Raw genomic sequence first — 21,061 nt, forward strand, 5'->3', positions numbered from 1 at the left:
GTACCATACAGAAAGCTGACTACGTCTGCTGGATGGTACTTTAGTATATGACATCATTCTATTGGCCGAATAAAGGAAGATAACCAGGATGAGCTATTATAGGTAGGCCAAATGAAGATTGATTATGATAAGCTTGCGGCTGATTGAGCATGATTATGGAAACCCTCTATTGGTTCGACAGACGATATGAGATCTAGTTGTTATTACAATATGAGTAGTAGAGGGCAGTTGGTGCTAGATACAAGTATTATCAGAAGAAGCGAAAGCCAAACATAGGCTCTACTATTAGAAGTAGGTGGTTATCATATCATTCGTCTTCTTATATAAATAATAGAATATAATATGAAAGAAAACCTTTTCAGTTTTCACCAATCAAATGATCAGATTTTATCTTCATCCTTAATTTATTGTTGCCTTTGTCCATTTAGATTTACAATATGATAATGTCAAAAACTTTTAAGATTAAGGTATCTAGAACCACGTTACTATCATCATCATAGCCTTTTATCTTCTTTCTGGCTATCCAAAGTTGGTGGCACACCTGCACGGTCACCGGCTTAGCTATAAAAACTTATTATCCATCCTCCAAGAGCTCAACAAGTTTTTCTAGCATATGCCATAGGCTTGTTATGAAAAAACAATAAATAACTAATATGCAACATAAATATGAATTATGTACTTATTTATATATCGAGTTGGGCCAGGTTAAGTTAGATTGCATTATATTGGGTTAGATTTGGGTTGCGTTAATGTCGGGTTCAGATTGGGTTGAAAGTCTATCCTCATCCGACTTTTTTTGAAATTGAGTTGTGAAATTTGAGAGCAATCCTAATCTCAATTTGAAAACTTCAATCCTTCCCTACCTAGTAAACAAGCAGGTAGATTTTGGTTGAACTCAACCCATGTTGTTCCCTAATATTATGTAGGACCGTGCCTTTAATAAAGTTTTAATTTTTAAACCTCAATGTAAATTATATGATATCTTTATTTTTTAAATTTTTATATTTGCAGGGAAATAAATTCACAAGAAATACTTTTAGAGAAATACGATTGACCACACATCACGTGTTTGCACGTGCTGGATGGATCATTTCAGACCTTGTCCATGGAGGCGTCTGGCCTTGGCTAACTTAGCTTAAAAAAAAAAAACTCCCATCGCCTCCTTGCCAGCTGTCATGAAGACCTTATTTCCTTATCCTTTCCGCTCGCATTAATCGGAGCGGTAATCATACCTATCGGTCCCGGTAGCCACAGTACTAATTGCGGTTGAAATGCGAAAATGATTCGATCGACGAGGACTAACTGAAGCTCACCGATCCGACGGATGAGGTCGAACGGTGATTAATCCGACGGATGATATCGAAGAACACGTCCTCCTTTTGACCACCCCCACCTCCCGCTGCCTCTATTTTACTTTTATCCCTTTCCTTCTTCCCTCCGTCTCTCCTCCTCGCCTTCTCCGAAACCCTAATCCCTTCCCCAAATCCCAATCCCCAACCCTAATTCTCGTCCATCTTCTCCTTAATTCTTATCAGATTCCAATCCCCCGGCGCCGGAGGCCCAGTCCGACCTCCTTGATCGAGGGTTTGGGAGGTCTTCTGGGGAGTTGGTGGTTTGGGGTTTGGATTTTGAGTTGTTGTGGATGGCGGTGCTGGAGGAGTTGATAAAGTCGGTTGAGCTTTGGTTGAAATTGGTTAAGAAGCAGCAGCCCCTGATAAACCCTAATCTTGATCCGGTTCTGCTGGTTCCGGGGATTGCTGGTTCGATACTGAATGCTGTTGACGAGAATGGGAATGAGGAGCGTGTGTGGGTCCGGATTCTGGGGGCCGATCATGAGTTCCGGTCGAAGATGTGGTCTCGGTTTGATCCTTCCACTGGTAAGTTGAAGAATTGTAGGAGGTGTTATTAAACTTGGTTGCGCAGATAGATTTATGGAACAAATTTGGTCTTGATCAACTGAAAAAAAAATAATGTGATTAGATATGTTGATGGGAGTCGGAATTGCCAGGTTCCGTAGCATGGTGTCAAATCATAATTCTCTACCTGTCCTTGGCCATCTCAGCCAACAGGACCAAGTCCTGCTGGTTGGCACCATCTCTTCTTTGGAAGATGTCCTGGTGGCGTGTTATTACTGTGTTTCTTTGAACAAACACTTTTAATTGTTTTGATGGAAAATTCATGTTTTACCTGTGTTTAAGTAGGTTTTGGTTTGGACGATCTGTTGGATTATAATGTTGAATTTCTCTTAAGGTCCATTATTGATTTTATGTTTTTCTTCGCAACTCTGAAACAGTTTCGAAACTATGATCACTAATGGGAATTAGTGAGACTTCATGACGTCAAAGATAACTTCCTGTCATTTATTCCTAGTGTGGAATATAGATAATTAAAATGACAAGTTGGCCACCATAGTTAAAGAGCTCTATATGGTTTATAGATTGAAACATCAATTGTTTCCTACATTAATTGGTATTTATATGATTTGGACGCTAGATCTTGAGAAAAGAGATGGAATTTAATTTTCATCAAATCGATGATAGAGGGTGAATCCTCAAGCCCCAGAAGGGCTAAAACTGAGAAAAGAATTCGTCATCCAAGAGAAAAGAGGAGAAAAATTAAAATGGAATGTAATTTTATCAATCTTCCTCAATCTATTGGTAATTGCCTGCCCTAATATGTATAGGTCACTCCAAGTTAGATCCTAAGGAACTTGTACTTGATCAAAACCAGTGATTTAATTGAACCAATCTTGATGAACCAAACAAAGAAGTAAGAAAGGGGGAAGGATATTTATGTCTAAGTTTACATCATGGCTTTCATGCCATGATAACTTGGTGTACGCAAGCTCATTTAGAGTGTCTGACCCATCTAAAAGAGATGCCTTCTTGAGGCATTATAAGATTATATAGTAGTGTACTCTACTTCACTTCTTAATTTAATTTGACAGGGCTGGAGCCTTCTACTGAGATTTCGTTCTGTGTTTTATATTTTATATAGTATATGTAACAACCCAGGACCTCACCCAAAATGGCTAGCCGGAAGTTACTATTTGGGTTCCTTGATTTTGTATAAATACCCAAGATCTACCCAGCGAATAATCGATGTGGGACTAAACACACGTCCGTACGGATCCTCACATACTTTCCTGTTCAAGCCCTGACGTCCTCGTCAGGCTAAGGGTTTAGATCCATTCAAATCTAATCACAAACACCACGATCGGCTCATGGTTAGCCCCAATGGATCCATGTTGCAGTGTCCCCTAGTCCACATAGATTATGGGCTAGGTCCGCTCAGATACCATTTGTAACTACCCAGGACCTCACCCAAAATGGCTAGCCGGAAGTTACTATTTGGGTTCCTTGATCCTGTATAAATACCTAAGATTTACCCAGCGAATAACCGATGTGGGATTAAACACACGCCCGCACGAGTCCTCACAGTATATGTCTTCAGTATGAAATTGAGAAATTTTTTACTTTTGAATGCTGAAAATACTGTGATTCTTATTTATTTTTCTATTTTCTTATGTGTCTTGGCTGAACTGGCTTTAGTATGGCTTTGATCAATTGAGACGAGATTCTTATGAGGTGTTCTTCATGATTATATACATACATGCATACATATGTACATGTATGTATGTATGTATTTATATATGTATGGTGTATGTATGTATGCATGTGTGTCTATAAACATTCACTCCCTAGACCTCCATGCTGATAATCTGACATTCTGTCAAGCTTGATTATCTTCTTCGACCTTGTTTCATTCTGTCAAGCTTGATTATCTTAATTACTTGATGTTTAATAAAAGGGCTTATTCAGGTTTTATTAATATCAACATACAGTATAGTATATTGGCAATACAGTAATGCTATATGTTTTCTTTGACTATCCTGTTTACTTAATCATGCTAGTGACAGTGCTGGTTAACAATAGTAGACTGGACCGTTTAACCGATATTTAGTAATACAATCTGTCCTTTTTCCAACCCTTAACTAGAATTGTGGGCACTGTTATTAGGAAACTATTTGCATAATAGTCTGAGCAGGGAGCATGAATAGCATGCTTCCTGGAGCCTAAAATACCATGCAACAATATTTTATACTAAAACCAATCGAATTGGGAACTGATCTATGTGTTGTTGAATGCTTTGGAGCAGGTAAAACAGTTTCTTTAGATGAAAAAACAAAAATCATTGTGCCTGAAGATAGGTATGGGCTATATGCAATCGATGTGTTGGACCCTGACATGGTAAACACATTTATCCTTCCTCTTGGCTGATGGATAACTTTATTTTTTTAATAATGTTATTATTCTTTAGAAGGTCAATGCATCACCATGGTACAATCTTACACTGTTTTTTTGGAGGATTGATTTGTTAATTAGTTTTGGTGTTAATAACATAATATATTTAGAATATTGTCTTTTTGAAATATATGTTTAGAGCATAACTCATCATTGTGGATCAGCAAGATAGCAAGTAGTGCATTTACTGACTGGAAATACGATTAAGTTTACACTCTCATGAATGTCAAAATCAGGTTCTCCTATAGTTTATGTTAGTTTAAACATGTTGCTTCATATCTTCATATCATACCGCAGATCAAGTTTTTTTTTTAGTTCTCATGAAAATTTTATTAAGAACATTGACTGCCTTACTTCAAGCGTTTCAGCAAAGAGTTCCAGCTAGTTGCCTTAAACTACTAAATTTATTGGTTTTATTCAACAGATAAGTAACACTAGTCACATTAAGTAACAAGTGTTTGCTAACTTAATGACCTGACTTTTATGTGGCCTTTTTTTTTCTCTATTTTAAGGATGGTTCTGTCATATTCATATTCGTGTTTTTTATTATTTTAATCTTGGTGCATGTTAGTTATCCAGAATTTGGTGGCCTGAACACTGTAAACTGCTGCAAAATTTTGCTGAAGATCATTTTTCTAAGGGACATTTCTTCTGCTTCCTTGAGAGATTTAATATATAATTTTCATTATGAAGTTGGAAATTAATCTTCATGGTTTTAGAGCTTACCGTTGTAATTCTTACCACTATTTTCAGATCTTCAAGGTTAGTAATGTCTTCTTGTAACTTTCTGTATGTATCTCAACAACTTTTGCTCCTCTCTTCTTTCTTCATGGAAGCTTTCTGTAGATTCAATTTCTTTACAGTCACCAATAAAACAATGGTATTAGTAAGTGCGAACAATGCTGGATACTTTGGTCAGCCCATTCCGTACCCATAGTCTATGATATCTGGATTTGACATCATAGCCCAAGATACCTATGTTGACATGACATGACAGGGGTATGGACACGGGATACAGGTCCATTGCCTTAACTTAGACATCTGACATGGCAGTTAAAAGAATCCAAGCTTGGGAGGGTGGATAGATAGAGGAGCAGATCTAGAAGAGGAGGAGAGGTACCTGGCAGAAGCAGGCCGATAGTAGGTCGCGTTGGGCGGATAATGTTGGCTGTGGTTGGAAAGTAGATGGATAGCTGTGCATGGCTGTGGTTGGAAAGTAGATGGATAGATCCAATGGAGGAGAGGTGTTGAGGTCAGTATCGAGGATAAAAGAAAGCAGCTAGGGATTCTCTTTTTATTAGGGCCAGAGACATGCAGTGCACACGATTGTCTTTTTAAAAGGGAATAATTGAGTTCTAGCTCTTTGTTTGATTGCTATCTTACATTCCATTCCTGTCCGCTGGACATTTTGTTTCCAGCCCTTGATCTTGATATATATTTTATTTTAATCCCTATCACATGCATAGATGTGTACGAAATAAGTATGAGATCAGCTGTATATAAAAAAAGGACTAATTATATGCGAGGACTATAAGTTAAATGCAACTGTGTAAATATTACTTATAAAATGGCAGCAAATTATGCCTCCTAAGTTGTAACCGTAGACAAAATGCAAGATGCCCACGGATATTTTATCGCGGAGCGCCCAAGCCCTAATATTTCTAATAAGACAAATCTGAGTCCTAGATACACACTTGTGCGGGACACCCATGCCTGAACCCATGCAACATAGCTGATAGTTTATCTCGGTTCTAGAAACCTTACTCATAGCTTCGCCCACTCTCTGACTCTCTCTTAAGCATGCTTTGGCTATATCTCCTTTATTTTCCTTGCACCCATTAAGTGAACCAATCTTACAGTTTACTTTATAATGTGTATTTTGTAGGTCATAGTCTACAGAATATTAAGTATTGGTACTGATAATATTTTTTACTAGTGCCATATTACATTTACTGATCATCTTTCATCTTGTAACCTGGCCTTTCATAGCAATATACTATTCGTATGGTGAAAGCAAGGAACTCCTCAAAACTATGTTCAGTTTGGTTAGTTATTTGAAAGAAGTTGTCTCTTGCAGATTGTTGGATGTGATAATGTCTGCTATTATCATGATATGATTGAGGAAATGATCAAATGGGGATACCAAGAGGGTAAAACCCTCTTTGGATTTGGATATGATTTTCGACAGAGTAACAGGTATGTGTTTTTGAAATTGACTTGCACATATGACATTCTTCTTGCTGAAATATTCTCCATTCCCCCCTATTGTGAAGGTTTGATGAAACAACATTCATGCATTTTGACTTTAATAGGTCTAAAGATCAAAGGAATATAACACCTTTTGTTATACTACCATACATAGATTGATGCAAAGGTTTTTTAAGAGCATTTATTCGTGTCTATATGTTATAATCAATTGGTATAATGCATATAATAATCTTTATGATATGAATAATTTTAAACCTTCCATATCCACTATATAAACAACGACTACTATAATGGTTGTTTTGACTAAAATGTTTTTTTATTAATAAGAAAATGTTTCTTAGTTTGAAAGTGCAAATGACCACATATGTCTTTCAGCTTACTTTTGAAGGGCCTTAGCTGTTTGTAATAGCTGACAGAGTTGGGGTGGCTGGTCCAAGGAGGACTGGCCTTTTGTTGTTCTGATCCTCATCTTGTTTCCGCTTGGAGAAGACCCTTATCAGCCCCATCACAGTCCTCCTGCGCATGCCCAGCTCTCATCCCCCATCACCTTCTCTACCTTTCTCCCACCTTAATTGTCCACCTCAGCCACTTTTTGTATTCATCACTCCCTACCATGTCCTTGGAGTCACCCTGGTGATCTATAGCTAATCTACAACATTTGGATCTTAATATATCTGATTATCACTTTGTTCTTTTGTAGGTTAGTGTTTTCATGATTCATTTTGTCATTGTAAGCTATTGCAGAAATTCATTCGTCCTGTCTTTGCACCCCCAGTAAATTATCCTTTAGCTTCATAAATGTTATGATTTCTGATACTATATAAAGTTAGATGTCAATATGGAATTCCATGTCCAAGTTCTGTGATATAAAGTTCCTTCTTTGATTGGCTTTGAGTAAATCTACAGCACTATTTCCATTACTTGGCATGTAATAAAGAGGAGGGGGAAACCATCATTAATGCAATAAAAGGGGGAATTGATAACATAAATCATGGAATAGTCGCTTTCTAGCAAAGGAGGAAGATTTCTATAAAATATTAAATAAAGCTGTCTCAAAATCAGTTTTAATTTGAAATAATCAATATCTAAAGCATTTGCAGACATCTAGGAAATCACATAAGAGTTTCTGATTTTGCCTTTTTTGGTAAATATTTTTTTGTTGGATTTATTGTTTTGGAACCAAGTGCTCTTATATCTTTGCTGCTGCTGTTTTTTCTTATCTTTTCAGGCTTCAGGAAACTCTAGATAAGTTCTCTGAAAAATTAGAGTCAATTTATACATCATCTGGAGAAAAGAAGCTGAACATTATAACTCATTCAATGGGCGGGCTGCTGGTGAAATGCTTTATGTGTCTGCACAGCGATGTAAGGATGCTCCTTTTCCTTTCACCAATTCTCTCTCCTCTCTTTCTCCACACAGACGTACACATATATTCATGTACTTTTCATTACTTTTGATCCTTTGAAAATCCGTTTGTTCATGGATATATTTTAATCATATTAATATTCCTCAGATTTTTGAGAAATATGTGAATAGCTGGATTGCGATTGCTGCACCATTTCAAGGTAAGAGACTATAACACTCATAAGATGTTTGAAGTATAATCTTGATTTCCAAAATGAACATAAGAAAATATAGAAGAAAGTGTGGGATTAGATTTTCTTGAAAAATTTAATTGTACAGAGAAATCTAGAGTCATTTGAAGTATATCATTTGAATTTTTGTGCAAAAAAAACATAGACAACTCTCAGTGGTGCTCTATTAATCTTTGGAAAGGATGGTTGATTTTGACTTTCTTTCAAATCATTTTTGTACCGAAAGTTTACCGTTTCCAACTTGAAGAGCTTGAATGGGTTCTCTTATACATTGTATAGTTGCCAGTAAAATGTACCAGAAAAATCATGATATGAAATCGCTTCTAAATTTAGACATTTTCTTTGTGGACTTTTACTTGTGTAGCGTATTTGAGTGATTTTGATGGAATATCCTTGCGAGCAATTTGATTTTTTAAACCTAATAGTGTAGAAGATACCAACTGATCATAGAGATTCTTTTTTGAAAGTAAAATCATGGAATGTTCTTTAGTGATCAAAGGTTTGTTTTAGGTTATTGTATTTTATGTTATGTCAGATAAAATTTTAGAGCTAGCTTTATATGCAATTATATAGTTCTTTTTAATTCATTGGCTCTTGAGTTAGGACATGTTGGGTTAACCTATTTAGCAATCGATTTTGAGTGATTAATTGTTTATATGAAAATTCTAAAAGGGGTTGCAGAATTCTAAAAGCTTTCAGATTTTCAGTGTAAAGGCCATGGATTAGCATATGCATCTGAGGCATCACTTTCACCAGTCTCAAGTTGCATCCATATCATAATTACAATGTCTTATGTTTTTTTTCCTCATGTTGAAAAAATAAACCTTTTTGATGTGTATATTCATATATTTTCATCTTTAGCCGCACCTTCTTCCAGCATTTAATATATTTTAGCTATTGTAAGGCAGTCAATTATCCTTCTAGCTTAGAATCTGAAATTTTTATTTAAATTACTTTTATAAAATTTTGATAACTCATTTTAGTAAACATTTTTTTCTTTCCTTTTATCTTCTCCTATTGGACCTGAACATCAATTCAATCAGCCACTAATTCCACTCTTTTTGCTTCATTGTTTTCTTATAATTATGGAGAGTCTATCAGAAGGCATTCTATAAGGAAGATGTGAAATAATTAAAACCAAGGTTCGCCGTACTGGTGGCGGCCCGGACCGGTACGAATCGGTCCCGTACCGGTACGAACCGGTTCCGTACCGGTTCTCCAACAATAAACCACCGGTATCGGATTCCACGTTGATCCGGTACCGGCCCCAGGCTGGACCGGTACATACCGGCCGGTACTGGCCGGTACGACAGACCATGATTAAAACAAACAAGATGTTATTCTGGAAGTCAAGTAAAGAAAAATAATTATAGAGATGAAAGGTCCTTGTTGCATATCATATTACACTAGACAAATGATAATAGGGACCTCTGTAATGAGAATTTTCACCAAAATTCATACTGACTCAAAGGACATTCAGTTTGTAAAACATAACTCTAGAACTGCAATTTAATGATAATATAATAGAAATCAAATGCATTTTTATGGTCATATAATTACTTACTTCAATAAGCTGATTTGCCCATTGCTAGTCCAGCTTTCATGTTGTAATCATTTTGTATATGTTTTCTTTGGTATTTAAAATAGTGAGTGCTTTTTTAAGATTGAGCTGATCTCAAAGTCCATTGGCTGATATCTTTATCTACAGAATATCAAGAACCTCAATTTTTAACTCCTGATCTGCATATCAAGTTATACTTACGCACTGAAATTCACTGTTGATGTTGTAATTATAAAATCTACAAGGCACTTACAAAAGAATATATGGCTACACTGGTTCCCAGCGATCCTTGACAATTACTATACTTCCAAAAGTTCCTTCATCTTGTGGGCATTTCTTTTGGCCATATTGTACCATTATTCTCTTTGAAATTTTCACTCTGGGTCATTTGCTATTTTATTTGAACTTGGGAGTGATTAGTTTTATCTTTTCTTAGTAATTTTCATCCTTTTTTATCAATAAATCCAAAAACAACAGGTCTATCTAATCAAAGCTTGATGGAATTCGATTATTTGATTATGGACTGGAAGTTCATCCTTTCTGGTTATAATTTCTACCTAAGTAAGATCTTCCCATCTCCCACTGGTATTTACAGGGCTGTGATACAAGAGGAACGATGTAGTCACTTTCTTCATTATCTTGCTCTGTGGTTGTTAATTATCTATTCATCTTATGTTTTGTCCTACATCAAACTGATTTAAATATATTGAAGTTATACGCAAGATATATCAGGATTGGCAGGGGATCACAAAAGACATATGGCTGACTTTCGATGCAATAATTGCCTTTATTGTCTATGTTTTGTTCTCCAAAATTGCACAGGTTGGCCTTTGACGAATACTCCTTTAGGTGTACTACCTTTCCTCATCTTATAAAATTTAATGAGAAGAATGATCCAGGGACTTTATAGCCTTGTTATATATAATATATGTTTATGTAATTTATTTTTTATATGTAAAAACTTATCTATGAAAATCATGCAATAGCTCTAATATGACAATGTCAGGTTTGCCATACCGGTCAATGTTATACCATACCGATTCGCTGTAACATACTGTACTGATACTCGATATGCTGAACCTTACTGTACGGTACCATGTACTAACACTGTAATATGACAGAACAGGTATGGGGTATGGTGCTGAGATGACGAACCTTACTATAATGAAATTCAAATAGATATGAATCCTTAAGGTTTAGTTTAAGTGAAAAGAAGATGAGTTTCCTAGAATGAACTCTGTGGCAACTTGTCACTTTAAAATTGAATGGTTCTGGATTCTCAGTCTTAGATTTTCTGAATTTTGTTCTTTATGTTTGAGTTGATTCAATGGTGTACAACTAGCTAGCCGCTGTATGGTTGAATTTTTGATTGGCATGGATGTTGTATTTTCATGGTTCTGTACTGCGTTAAAATTTTATAGGGATATAGAGTAACCCTTCAGTAGTATAAAATGCAAAACCTGACCTTTTTACCTATTTGCGGTCTGGTTTTGAAAAGAACATCTGGTTTATTAATTAAAAGTTTTATGTTGGTTGATTTCAGGAGCAGATCCTTTTTGCACTTCGAGACTCCTACATAACTAATGCAGTTTGTCTGTAGTTGGTTAATTCCTTTTTTGTGCTTTCTGTTTAAAGAGAAAAATATATGGAGACTTCAATTCAATGTTCTATGGGCAGGTGCACCTGGATACATTACAAGTAGCCTCTTGAATGGAATGTCCTTTGTGGAAGGGTGGGAAGGGAATTTCTTCATTTCCAAATGGAGTATGCAGCAGCTGGTAATTTTCCTTTCCTTATTCTTTGCCCTTTGGGAGAGGAATGGGGCTGTGGATTACAACTTGCAGGACTGCTAGTATACCATTGTCTCTATGTTCACATTTTTATGCAATCAAATACTTTTCTTCATAAAAAAGTATTTATAAAAAGTAAATCAGGAGCCATTTGTTCCTTTGGAGTCATCATAATAAATGCTTATCTATGATTTGAAGTCCACTGATTCTGACACATGGAATGGCATCTCATTTCTGCGGTGCTAGCGCTGGAAGGTATACCATGTTTTGGTATGGTACGCTTTTATATGTTTGACACAGCATGTGTTCTATATTTTACAATCAATCTTATAATGTTCTTCAAAATAATTAAAAAGGCACTGACAGCAAAATGTTGATGCTTTGCTTAGCTTCTTGCAGTTTCTTTGCATGCCTTATTTCAACAAGGAGTGAATGTTTAATATTCTCATCTAAGGAAGAGAAATCATTGTTTTTGGTCTTTTACTATATATAATAGTAACTGAGTTTTGACAATTTTCTAAAGTTATCCAAACATATAGTCCACAACTATTGGTCATATTTGCTCCATAATTTTTGCATTCATATTTGATGTATAGATTGCTGTAAATAAAAAGATATCAACTGAGTATCATGTTATCTGCTTTTGTCTCTGTGTTGTTTGCATTTTTTTTAGAATTATTTGATGCAAAATTTATCCTTAAAGGGTGCTCTTTTTTCAGCTGATCGAATGTCCGTCCATATATGAGTTGATGGCCTGCCCTGATTTTTCTTGGGATATTGTTCCTCTTTTGCAACTATGGGCAGAGAAGCAGGATGGTTCTGGTGAATTTAGTACCATGCTGGAGTCATACGAACCATCTGAAGCTATAATTTTAATGAATAAAGCTCTCTCAGGAAACATGGTAAGTCACAAAGTATAGTCTTAACAGATTGTGGATTCGTGTTACCAAAAGTTTCTTTTGTAGCTCTGCTTGCACTATTGAAATGTTCTCCCAAATTGCTAGTCATTATATATTTCAGCATTTTTCCTTCATTATAAAATTTTAATGATGTTTTTATTGCCAATGTGTTTTTGCATTTGGCATGTAGATCCTATCGTTTGACGACTAGGCTCTGATGTTTACCTTATGTTTGCAGGTTACATACGATGGGATGCAGCTTTCCTTGTCATTCAACCTAGAAATTTTGAAATGGGCAAATGAAACTCGCAAAATTTTATCAAATGCTAAACTTCCTGCATCAGTAAAATTTTATAATATATATGGGATCAACGAGGCGACACCTCATACTGTTTGGTATGCTTTTCCATCTTTTCATGATGTTTTTTTAGCTTTCTTTATACTCTTACATGGTATTTTTCTAGAATTTAGTCACACTACTCCTGGGAATCAGTTTGACATACTTCTACTGGCATGTTCTTTCCAATTGTCTTAGTATAATGCCTCTGAAATCTAGATTTAGACATGCTCCAGATAACAAAATCTGGAAAAGCATAGGCTAAAATTTGTTGTCCTCATCTCAACCAGTGCATTATATAACAAGAAAATTATGGTTTTAAACCAGGATCTTGGTGACTTGTACTTTAGAGCGAAATGCTTTGGGCATTGAGGCCCCCAACCCAGTCCCAAGTCTTTAATGTACCAGGCAAAAAAAAAAAAAATCGGATCTAACAAGTAATCTAATCAAAGATAACTAGTAGAACTTGAAAAAAAATCACCTAATTCCATAGAACTTTGACACAATCTGAAAGTTCAATCAAAAACATGAATTGAAGTAAATGTTGGTGCTGTCCCTGCTTGTTACTGGCATGGTATATATTGTACTGTGCTGTTTTGTTCCAGTGCTTGGAATGCTTAGAAATGTACTGGCATCGCAGCATGTTAAATACTGGCATGCAGCTGGTATAGTGCCTTATCGTTTGCCTACAAGGCATTGGCACAGCATGCATTTGCTGTGCCATCCCATGCTGATCAGCATTTAAGTTCATGATTAAAAAAATGGATGTAATTTGACCTGATTTGTCAAGTGGATCTCAATCCTGGACCTGAAGCTGATAGAGTCAAATAACTGTGATTCTGAACCAAACTTCAGCTACTTGGGAACAGCCGGAGAATAAAAGTTCAATGCAAAATCTTTCTTTCTAACTACCTCCAAACTGTTCCTATGAAAAAACTTCTCCCTTCGCCACACATTCCAATTCACTCCCTTTTTATTCTAACATTTTTAGGAAATTACTTTTGATTTTCTAAATCATGAAATGTTTTCTAGAATTATGTTCCAGTTTACTTCAAACACATGAGTATCAATATACCGCACAGCCATTACGTATTCAAGAATATAAGATTCTCCGTCAATTATGGTTGTAAATGCTGATACTCCAAGTCCATCATGTTGACAAGCTGTCTACAAAGTTCATCATCATGATGGAGCATTATGTCTAATGGACATTGCAAGAATATGTTTTTGACCAATGATTTTTTTCTTAATAGTTACTATTTACTAACAACTTTCATTGCAGCTATGGGAGTGAAGAAGCACCTATTTCAGATCTAGAGCAACTATTGTCTGCCCAGGTTAATCTTTCCTTCCTGAATGTTTATTCATCATAATGGAAGTGAGCATCTGTTAGTGTTGCTGAGAGTTTTGATATAGATAGCTGGTCACACAAGTTATGTGGTTTTTGTGTTAGCATATAATTGAACAGACTCCAATTGTGGAATTGTTTAACCGGAAAAGTAGGTTAAAAAATTGAAAACCATAAATGATGGAATCTTTAATTACCTTTGTTGTTAGAATTTTTGACCTTGTTCCTTGTTTTACTCCATGATTTATAAAGCACTAATCATAGAACAAGTTTTGCAAGTTTAGTTTAATTGATGGTTTACACATGCAGGTCTTAGCATGCAGAAAATCTGTAAACTACATATATGAACTTCATTTGTGCACAATATGGTAGAAATGAAAGCATAGTGCTCGGAAGCACTAGGAATTGTGTACCAGAATTTGTAGAACCATTTAATAGCGTTATCTATCATCAGTTAATTGGTTTGAAATAAATGGTGCCGTCATTTCACCAATCCAAGCTTCTTGATCTGATTTTATTCACATGACATAGGTGATGCTGTTATAAACTAGTTCATTGTTCTTATTGAAGTCATTTGTTTTGGTTCACCATTTAGTCTGCCACTCAGTTCAATATTAAATAGCTATTTTCACTTAATCACTGGAAACTTAATATTCGAAATTTGTGCTTTAGACCGAGGGTGAAGATCGGTTGTTACTTGGAGCACACTAGGAGTCAAGAAATGACATTTTTTCTTAATTGTTGAGGGAGATGAAGGCTAGATTACATTGCATGATTCTGATATTAACTATATAAATTGATTTTTTTGGGGAGTCCTTAGATGATTTATAACTTTTCTGCAATTGAAGCATCTCTCTCTAAGTATTAGCAGTGCAGAGATACACCACTGTTACTTTCTTTATAATTCTGACAGCACTGTAATTCAGCATTCAGCCATTCGGTCCTTGTTTTGCGGTCTTTCTTTTGTGTCACCATATGTTTTCACTTGTTCGGCTATGAGATTACTTAATTCAAAGAAGCTCCCTTAGTCATTTATCTCTATCCTTTTCTTCACAATCTACAGGCAATACAACTTTTCTCTTTGATACTTGGAATAGTGAACATGCTAAACCATTTGATCTTGAGGACTTTACTGATTGTTTTCTGGGACTGGTAATATAAGTGTTACACTTTTGGATTTTTTTTGAATATGAGACCTTTCCATTTGCTATAATTGCATATTACACTCACTGCTATGCATATATGCAAGCCGGCATGAAAAACTGTCAAATAATTCCCCAGGGCCACCTCGGTTAAGATTCCATCATGGGACTCGATCATGGTTCATGGTTAAGTTAATCGAATTGAAAAAAACAAAAACACATCTTTACCCTTAGTTAACATGATGTGGAAAAAACCTATTGCCCCCTCTGTTACATTAACGCGATGTGAAAAAACTCAAATAATTCCCTTGGGACTTCTTCCCTTTGCCATCTGAGAATTCATCCTCTCCCTCCTCGCTCTATCCATCCTCGCCCTCTGCAAGTCCATCCAGCTCATCCTTCAAGACCAACCATCATCACCACTCGTTGTATAGACTTGATAGTTGATTTCATGATTGTGTGATGATCAACGGCTGAGTTGGACTTGAATCCAGCACAGGACCAAGGGCTGAACCTGAAAAGAGAGGATCATCAAGGAGGAGTTTTCCCTCATGATCGTCTTGGGTCCTGGAGTTTGCAAGGCAGTGGATGGGGTGGAGTCATATAGGTCTGAATGCACTAATCTGGGGAAACAGGCTGACTGTATCGACGTGCTTTGCACCGCCTATCTGCCATTCTAAATCCTTACGAACATCCCTCCCTCCAAATCACCATTGCCACCATTGTTTTGACATTGTCCACTGTATGAAACTAATTAAAGCGACAGTCACTAATGTGTTGAAAAAAAGTGCACAAGTTTTGTGCCTGAAGTGAGCCATCTTATATGTTATATAATGATAACTATCAAGTCTTATTGCAACCATGTGGGGACAGTTTTATTTAATCTTAATTTAGACACATCACTGTACGTACACACATTTTTCAACCTCGGTTTTTTCCCATGTTTAAACAATGAGCTGATGTATGTAAACATTATGCATCCTTGATATTTCTCAGTTTCTTCTTCTTACTGCTGCATTCTGCTGTCACTTGAATCATTCTCAACTTATATATCTTTCTTTTGCCATTCATGGTTTCAGTAATCCTACTTTTCTTATATATACTCTGGCTATCATCCTCTAGATTGCTCTTGTATCCCAACATCAGTTATGCCTGTTTTCCATCGATTTTTATTAAATAGACTGATAACCATCCTTTTGGAATACAATCTTGAGAATGAGTATGTGAAACTTATTTTCATCCTTGAGCATCTTCTTCATTACATTCCTTCCTTTCCACTGTTTTTCCCATCCGCCACTTTTGGCAATCTTAGTTCCTCAATGCTATCATCTCTTAGTTGATTTGCTTCCTCATCTGCTTCATCTTGAGATCTATCTCTTAACTCATTCTCAAGCTCCTATTGCTTGTGTTTATGCTAGAACAATTTTTCAGGACAATGGATGTGGATTATGTTGACTCCTTTCCTACTTCACTCATGATCATGTTCCATGAGAGTGTTTAGCTTCTTTTATAGCCATGAACACCTACAGAAAGTTTTCATGTTCTCTTATATCATCAAATCTCATAAGAACAAGATGAGAAGTTTTCATGTTTAGTCTGCCATTGTTCTTATAAAACAAATGAGAATACCATTTAGTCTGGTATTCTTTAGTGGTAAGAGGCTTTGGTATACTAGCTAGCTGCTCTTTAGTCATGAATTAGGATATAGTAGCTAGTTGCTTGGCTAAATTCTCATATCATTAATATGCATTATTTTTGTGACTGAAAAATTTGGTAATTATGGGAAGACTTACTACTCTACCGCCCAAGATGAATATCTCTTGCTTCACAATGTGGTTTTCATATCAATCTTTCTACCAGTTTTGCAGTTCTCGATGATCTTAAGCATTCCAGTATGCTATCCTTCCATGCTTTTCTTATTCGTCTATCATCTTTATCGTGGTATTTACAATTTTTATACTGAACCACACAAGGAAAGACTAATCAACAATATAAATATCATCCCGTAATTATTTGAAAGAAAAAGAATAATTCCATGATTAATTTTAAATGTTGTTTCCTTCAGGCTAGTCTCATATCCTACAAGTTTTTTCACTTTGATCTTTCTCCTTTCTTGCTCTTTCAGCAATGCCTAGATATGTTTCTCTTTATTACATTTTTTTCTGCACACGGTATCTTTCCATTATATCTCTGAGAGTATGCTATATTTAGTACCTGTATAATTTTACTACCACCAAGCCATCTTGTTAACCATGTATGAAGGGCTAAGTTTCTTCTGTTGCATAAGTTATGTTATTTCTGTTGAGCTTAACATTAAAACTAAAATGAATATCAGGTGGCATGACTAAGCTGAGTTTCTTGTGTTGTGTATGTTTCCATCATTCCTTTTTAGCTTTATGTTGAAGCTGAAGAGAATATTATGTGGCATGACTTGCTGTTTCTAAACAAGTGCTTATAAAAATTTTCAGGTAAAATATATTTGCGTTAATGGTGATGGGACAGTTCCAGCAGAATCAGCGAAGGTATGATATCCTGTATTCTTAGTAATAATTTGTAATTGAGTAAAACTTTAGGACCTGTTTGGTATTGTTTTTGTTCATATACAAATTAGTGTAGTTTCACATGGAGATTGATGTTGAAGATAGCATTTACATGAAAGATCTATCATTCCTTTAATTTTCACTCTTTTTGAGAATACTAGATCTTTGCTATTAAAAGCTTTAAATATTTTACAATCAAGTTGAAAAAAATTCTTTCATGAGACATGTTGTTCAGTTCATTTTTCTTCATGGGTTTTTCAAACCAAAAATGTAAAACAAAAAGCTATAGCAAATGTGCCCTTAATTCTTGCTAAACAATACTTTTGGTGTGATATAAACTGGTAACTAATATCTCTTCTAACATTATGTCAAGAAAATTCGTTATTAGACTTTTCAAGGATGTATGATTCATAATCAAAATCATCTATCCTTTTCTCAACTATATGGGATTAGCCTATGATGTATGCGCCAGTTTATGCAGTCCAACTTCAGAGGGAAAGGTGATATATACAGCAGGTGCTCTGTTACTTAATGCTCATAAACCAGTACTCTTTCAGCACGTTGATATCTATCAAGCATTCAGTTTGGTTCTATTAGTGATAATGAACCATCTCTTATGTTTCCTAACCAATCTTTTTTTGGAATATTTAAGTACAGTGTTAGTTATCCAAATGTTAATTTTAATGCATGATACAAGCACCCTATGTATGAGGCTGTGTTTCCCATGTATAGATAAATAAAGGTGTATGCGTCTTCTATGCACATTCAGTAGTTCTTACACATGCATCTAACGTGGGCTTCAAGTAGCCCCATGTATGTTACTATGTGTAGCTTGTACCCAATTTGCAATTTGCTGGTAGATGTAATTGAATTTTATATGGAAAAGAAGATATCATCATTCAAGAATTGTGACATACTGGAACACAAGGACTAGCAAAAATGTTGAGATTTTGTTTAGAGAACAACTGCCACTGATGACCTTGTGCAATTGCAGAATGTGAGATAAACTGTGATGCTTGAGAAAGCCTAAGAGACTGTAAGGTTCCCTTTAAACATTATCTCAAAGGAAAATTTGCAAACAGATTAGGCAATCTTTTGATGAGAAGTTGTATGGGGGATAAAGATAGAGATTTTATTGGATAGAGTAGAATGTTGAGGGGGAAAGATCAGAAGAAATGGAAACTATATTGTTGTCTTTTTTCATCTTTTTCAATTTCCAAGTGGTGTAACTGTTTAATGCTCGTCTATTCTTCATAAAAACATTTCATTTAGTCAATGTTACATGTCAAATTTGAGATACTATAGTTTAGCTTTTTATGTATTTTGATGAACCTGATATCTAACTACATCTATTACTATCTACCTGCCTAAATTATTAGTCAAGAGGGAACATGATTCATTCCATAATTTTTCTGAGGAAAGAAATCTCTCCATCCATGGACAAACAAGATGCTCATTTGTTCATGTTTCTGGCCCCCAACCTCCGTCTAATAAGTTTGAGCCTTGATGGCATGAAACAAGAAAATGATTCAAATCTGTCCTGAAATTTTTAATGAGATTATGGATATCCTTCTCCACTATTCCTATCTTTCCATCCTGAATGAGAAAAGATTGTGAATCTTTTTGAGTTTGTTAACTCCATCCTCAAGTTAGTCTTTATTGTTCTTTTGATTTGTCCATGGTGGCATCAAATCAGATAGTATGGTTGCTACAAATTATGATCCGATTATACCTTTAATGTGCATGCATACGCCCCCAATATTGCCTAAAATGGTATTGCACTGTTGCAGGCAGATGGGCTAGATGCAGTGGCAAGAGTTGGAGTTCCTGCTGATCATCGCGGAATAGTTTGCGACAGATATGTGTTCAGAATTCTCCAGCAGTGGCTGAAGGCAGGAGAACCAGATCCTTTCTATAACCCTCTGAACGATTATGTAATCCTCCCCACTGCCTTCGAGATTGAACAGCATCGTGAGGAAAGCATGCAGGTCACTTCTCTCAAGGAAGAATGGGAAATCATATCCTCTGCAAACGATGGTTCTCATAGCAAATCAGCTGATCTTCCTGCCATGATGGGATCTTTATCTGTATCTTGTGAGGGTAAAGAGCAGCCTCTGGAAGAGGCCCAGGCCACTGTTGTTGTTCACCCGCAACATGAAGGCAGACAGCAAGTGGAAGTTAGAGCTGTGAGTGTTTCCACGGGTGCATAGCCAAATGAAATACATCACCCATTATAAATTAGAATTGCATGGATATATTGTGACATCAATGTATATTGTAAATAGTTGTGGGATAAAACCCACCCGACCTGCTCTAAGATATATACAAGCTGAATCCAGGCGAGAACAGACCTAGATTTAAACAAGCTAAATGTAAATGTATGGAAATGTCAGGACATATCTATGCACATGTTGCAGGTTATTCCGTTGGTAGCAGCCTTCATTATCATGAGGTGATAGAAGTAATTCTTAGTGAGTACTGAATTGCTCGGGAAAAATACTATTGACTGTTAAATATGATACAAATTAAGCCATCTGGAAATAGTGCATATACCAGGGCTTCATTTAAGTTTCTTTATGGTGTAGAATCCATGGAATGATCAGTTCCCTTTGAATACCATGGAATACATTCAAATAGGCAGAAAAAAGGTAGATTTCAAACTCAAAAAGTCTTGTGAGGTTGGGCAGTGACAACTAATAATGGAACCTAGTTCCAATTTGATAGCGTAAACTGAGGGCCAGAGGATTCACAATTGCCTGGTGGGGACTTTTCTAAGAGGTTTCAAGTCCCATGGCAATTTACGAGTTCCAATCACCAACAGGCTTCCAATAATTGGCTCCCTGATAACTGTTATTTACTGTCCCGATCAATGATAACTGCTGGTTGCACAATTTCGACCTTGAGTGGTGTTTGTTAGGTATAAATTATAGCTGCTGTAGATTTACAAACTTATAAGATATCTTTTTCATTTTCAAAATAAATTGATTGCTTTTCTGATATTTGCTGGCTTAAAGTGCAATAGTCCTGCTAGACTTTTATAAGGTTGCGCCGGTGACTACTTTAAGGAACAATTTATATTGTCCATCAACTTATGAATAGTACATCCGTTGAAGTTTTGAACATATTGTGTTATAAAAAGTTAAATGCGGTTCATTTTTGTAAATATGAAAATAAATTGGATATTTATTTCCAATCACTCGTGGCTGTTTAAGGTGGCAGTTTAAGATTTGATATATTATATGGCCTCTAGTGCTTAGCCCTAAAATAAGATGATTCTGTGGAAGCAACCCATGTTTTATTTTTTTTACTTTCTTTTTTTTGCATTAGTAACCTTTCA

General features: G+C 35.8%; 1 protein-coding gene across 1 annotated transcript; it reads left to right on the forward strand.

The window, feature by feature from the left end:
* Positions 1-1,123: 1,123 nt before the first annotated feature.
* Positions 1,124-20,089, forward strand: LOC103715647 (lecithin-cholesterol acyltransferase-like 4). The gene is made up of 11 exons (XM_008803349.5): positions 1,124-1,877; positions 4,159-4,250; positions 6,382-6,500; positions 7,741-7,876; positions 8,026-8,077; positions 11,346-11,446; positions 12,178-12,360; positions 12,596-12,753; positions 13,977-14,031; positions 17,653-17,706; positions 19,515-20,089. Exons 1-11 carry the CDS (start codon positions 1,643-1,645, stop codon positions 19,932-19,934), a joined length of 1,605 nt encoding a protein of 534 aa, XP_008801571.1. The 5' UTR covers positions 1,124-1,642; the 3' UTR covers positions 19,935-20,089.
* The last annotated feature ends 972 nt before the right edge of the window (positions 20,090-21,061 follow it).

Source organism: Phoenix dactylifera, chromosome 12 (genome assembly GCF_051530095.1).
Source record: "Phoenix dactylifera cultivar Ajwa chromosome 12, Ajwa_hap1_PhDact_Kaust_v1.1, whole genome shotgun sequence".
Taxonomy (NCBI): domain Eukaryota; kingdom Viridiplantae; phylum Streptophyta; class Magnoliopsida; order Arecales; family Arecaceae; genus Phoenix; species Phoenix dactylifera.

Coding starts and splice junctions, on each gene's coding strand:
- LOC103715647 (XM_008803349.5), top strand. CDS start 1,643: ATGGCGGTGCTGGAGGAGTTGATAAAGTCGGTTGAGCTTTGGTTGAAA. Junction 4,251..6,381: donor ATGTGTTGGACCCTGACATG/GTAAACACATTT, acceptor TGTCTCTTGCAG/ATTGTTGGATGTGATAATGT. Junction 12,361..12,595: donor AAGCTCTCTCAGGAAACATG/GTAAGTCACAAA, acceptor TTATGTTTGCAG/GTTACATACGATGGGATGCA.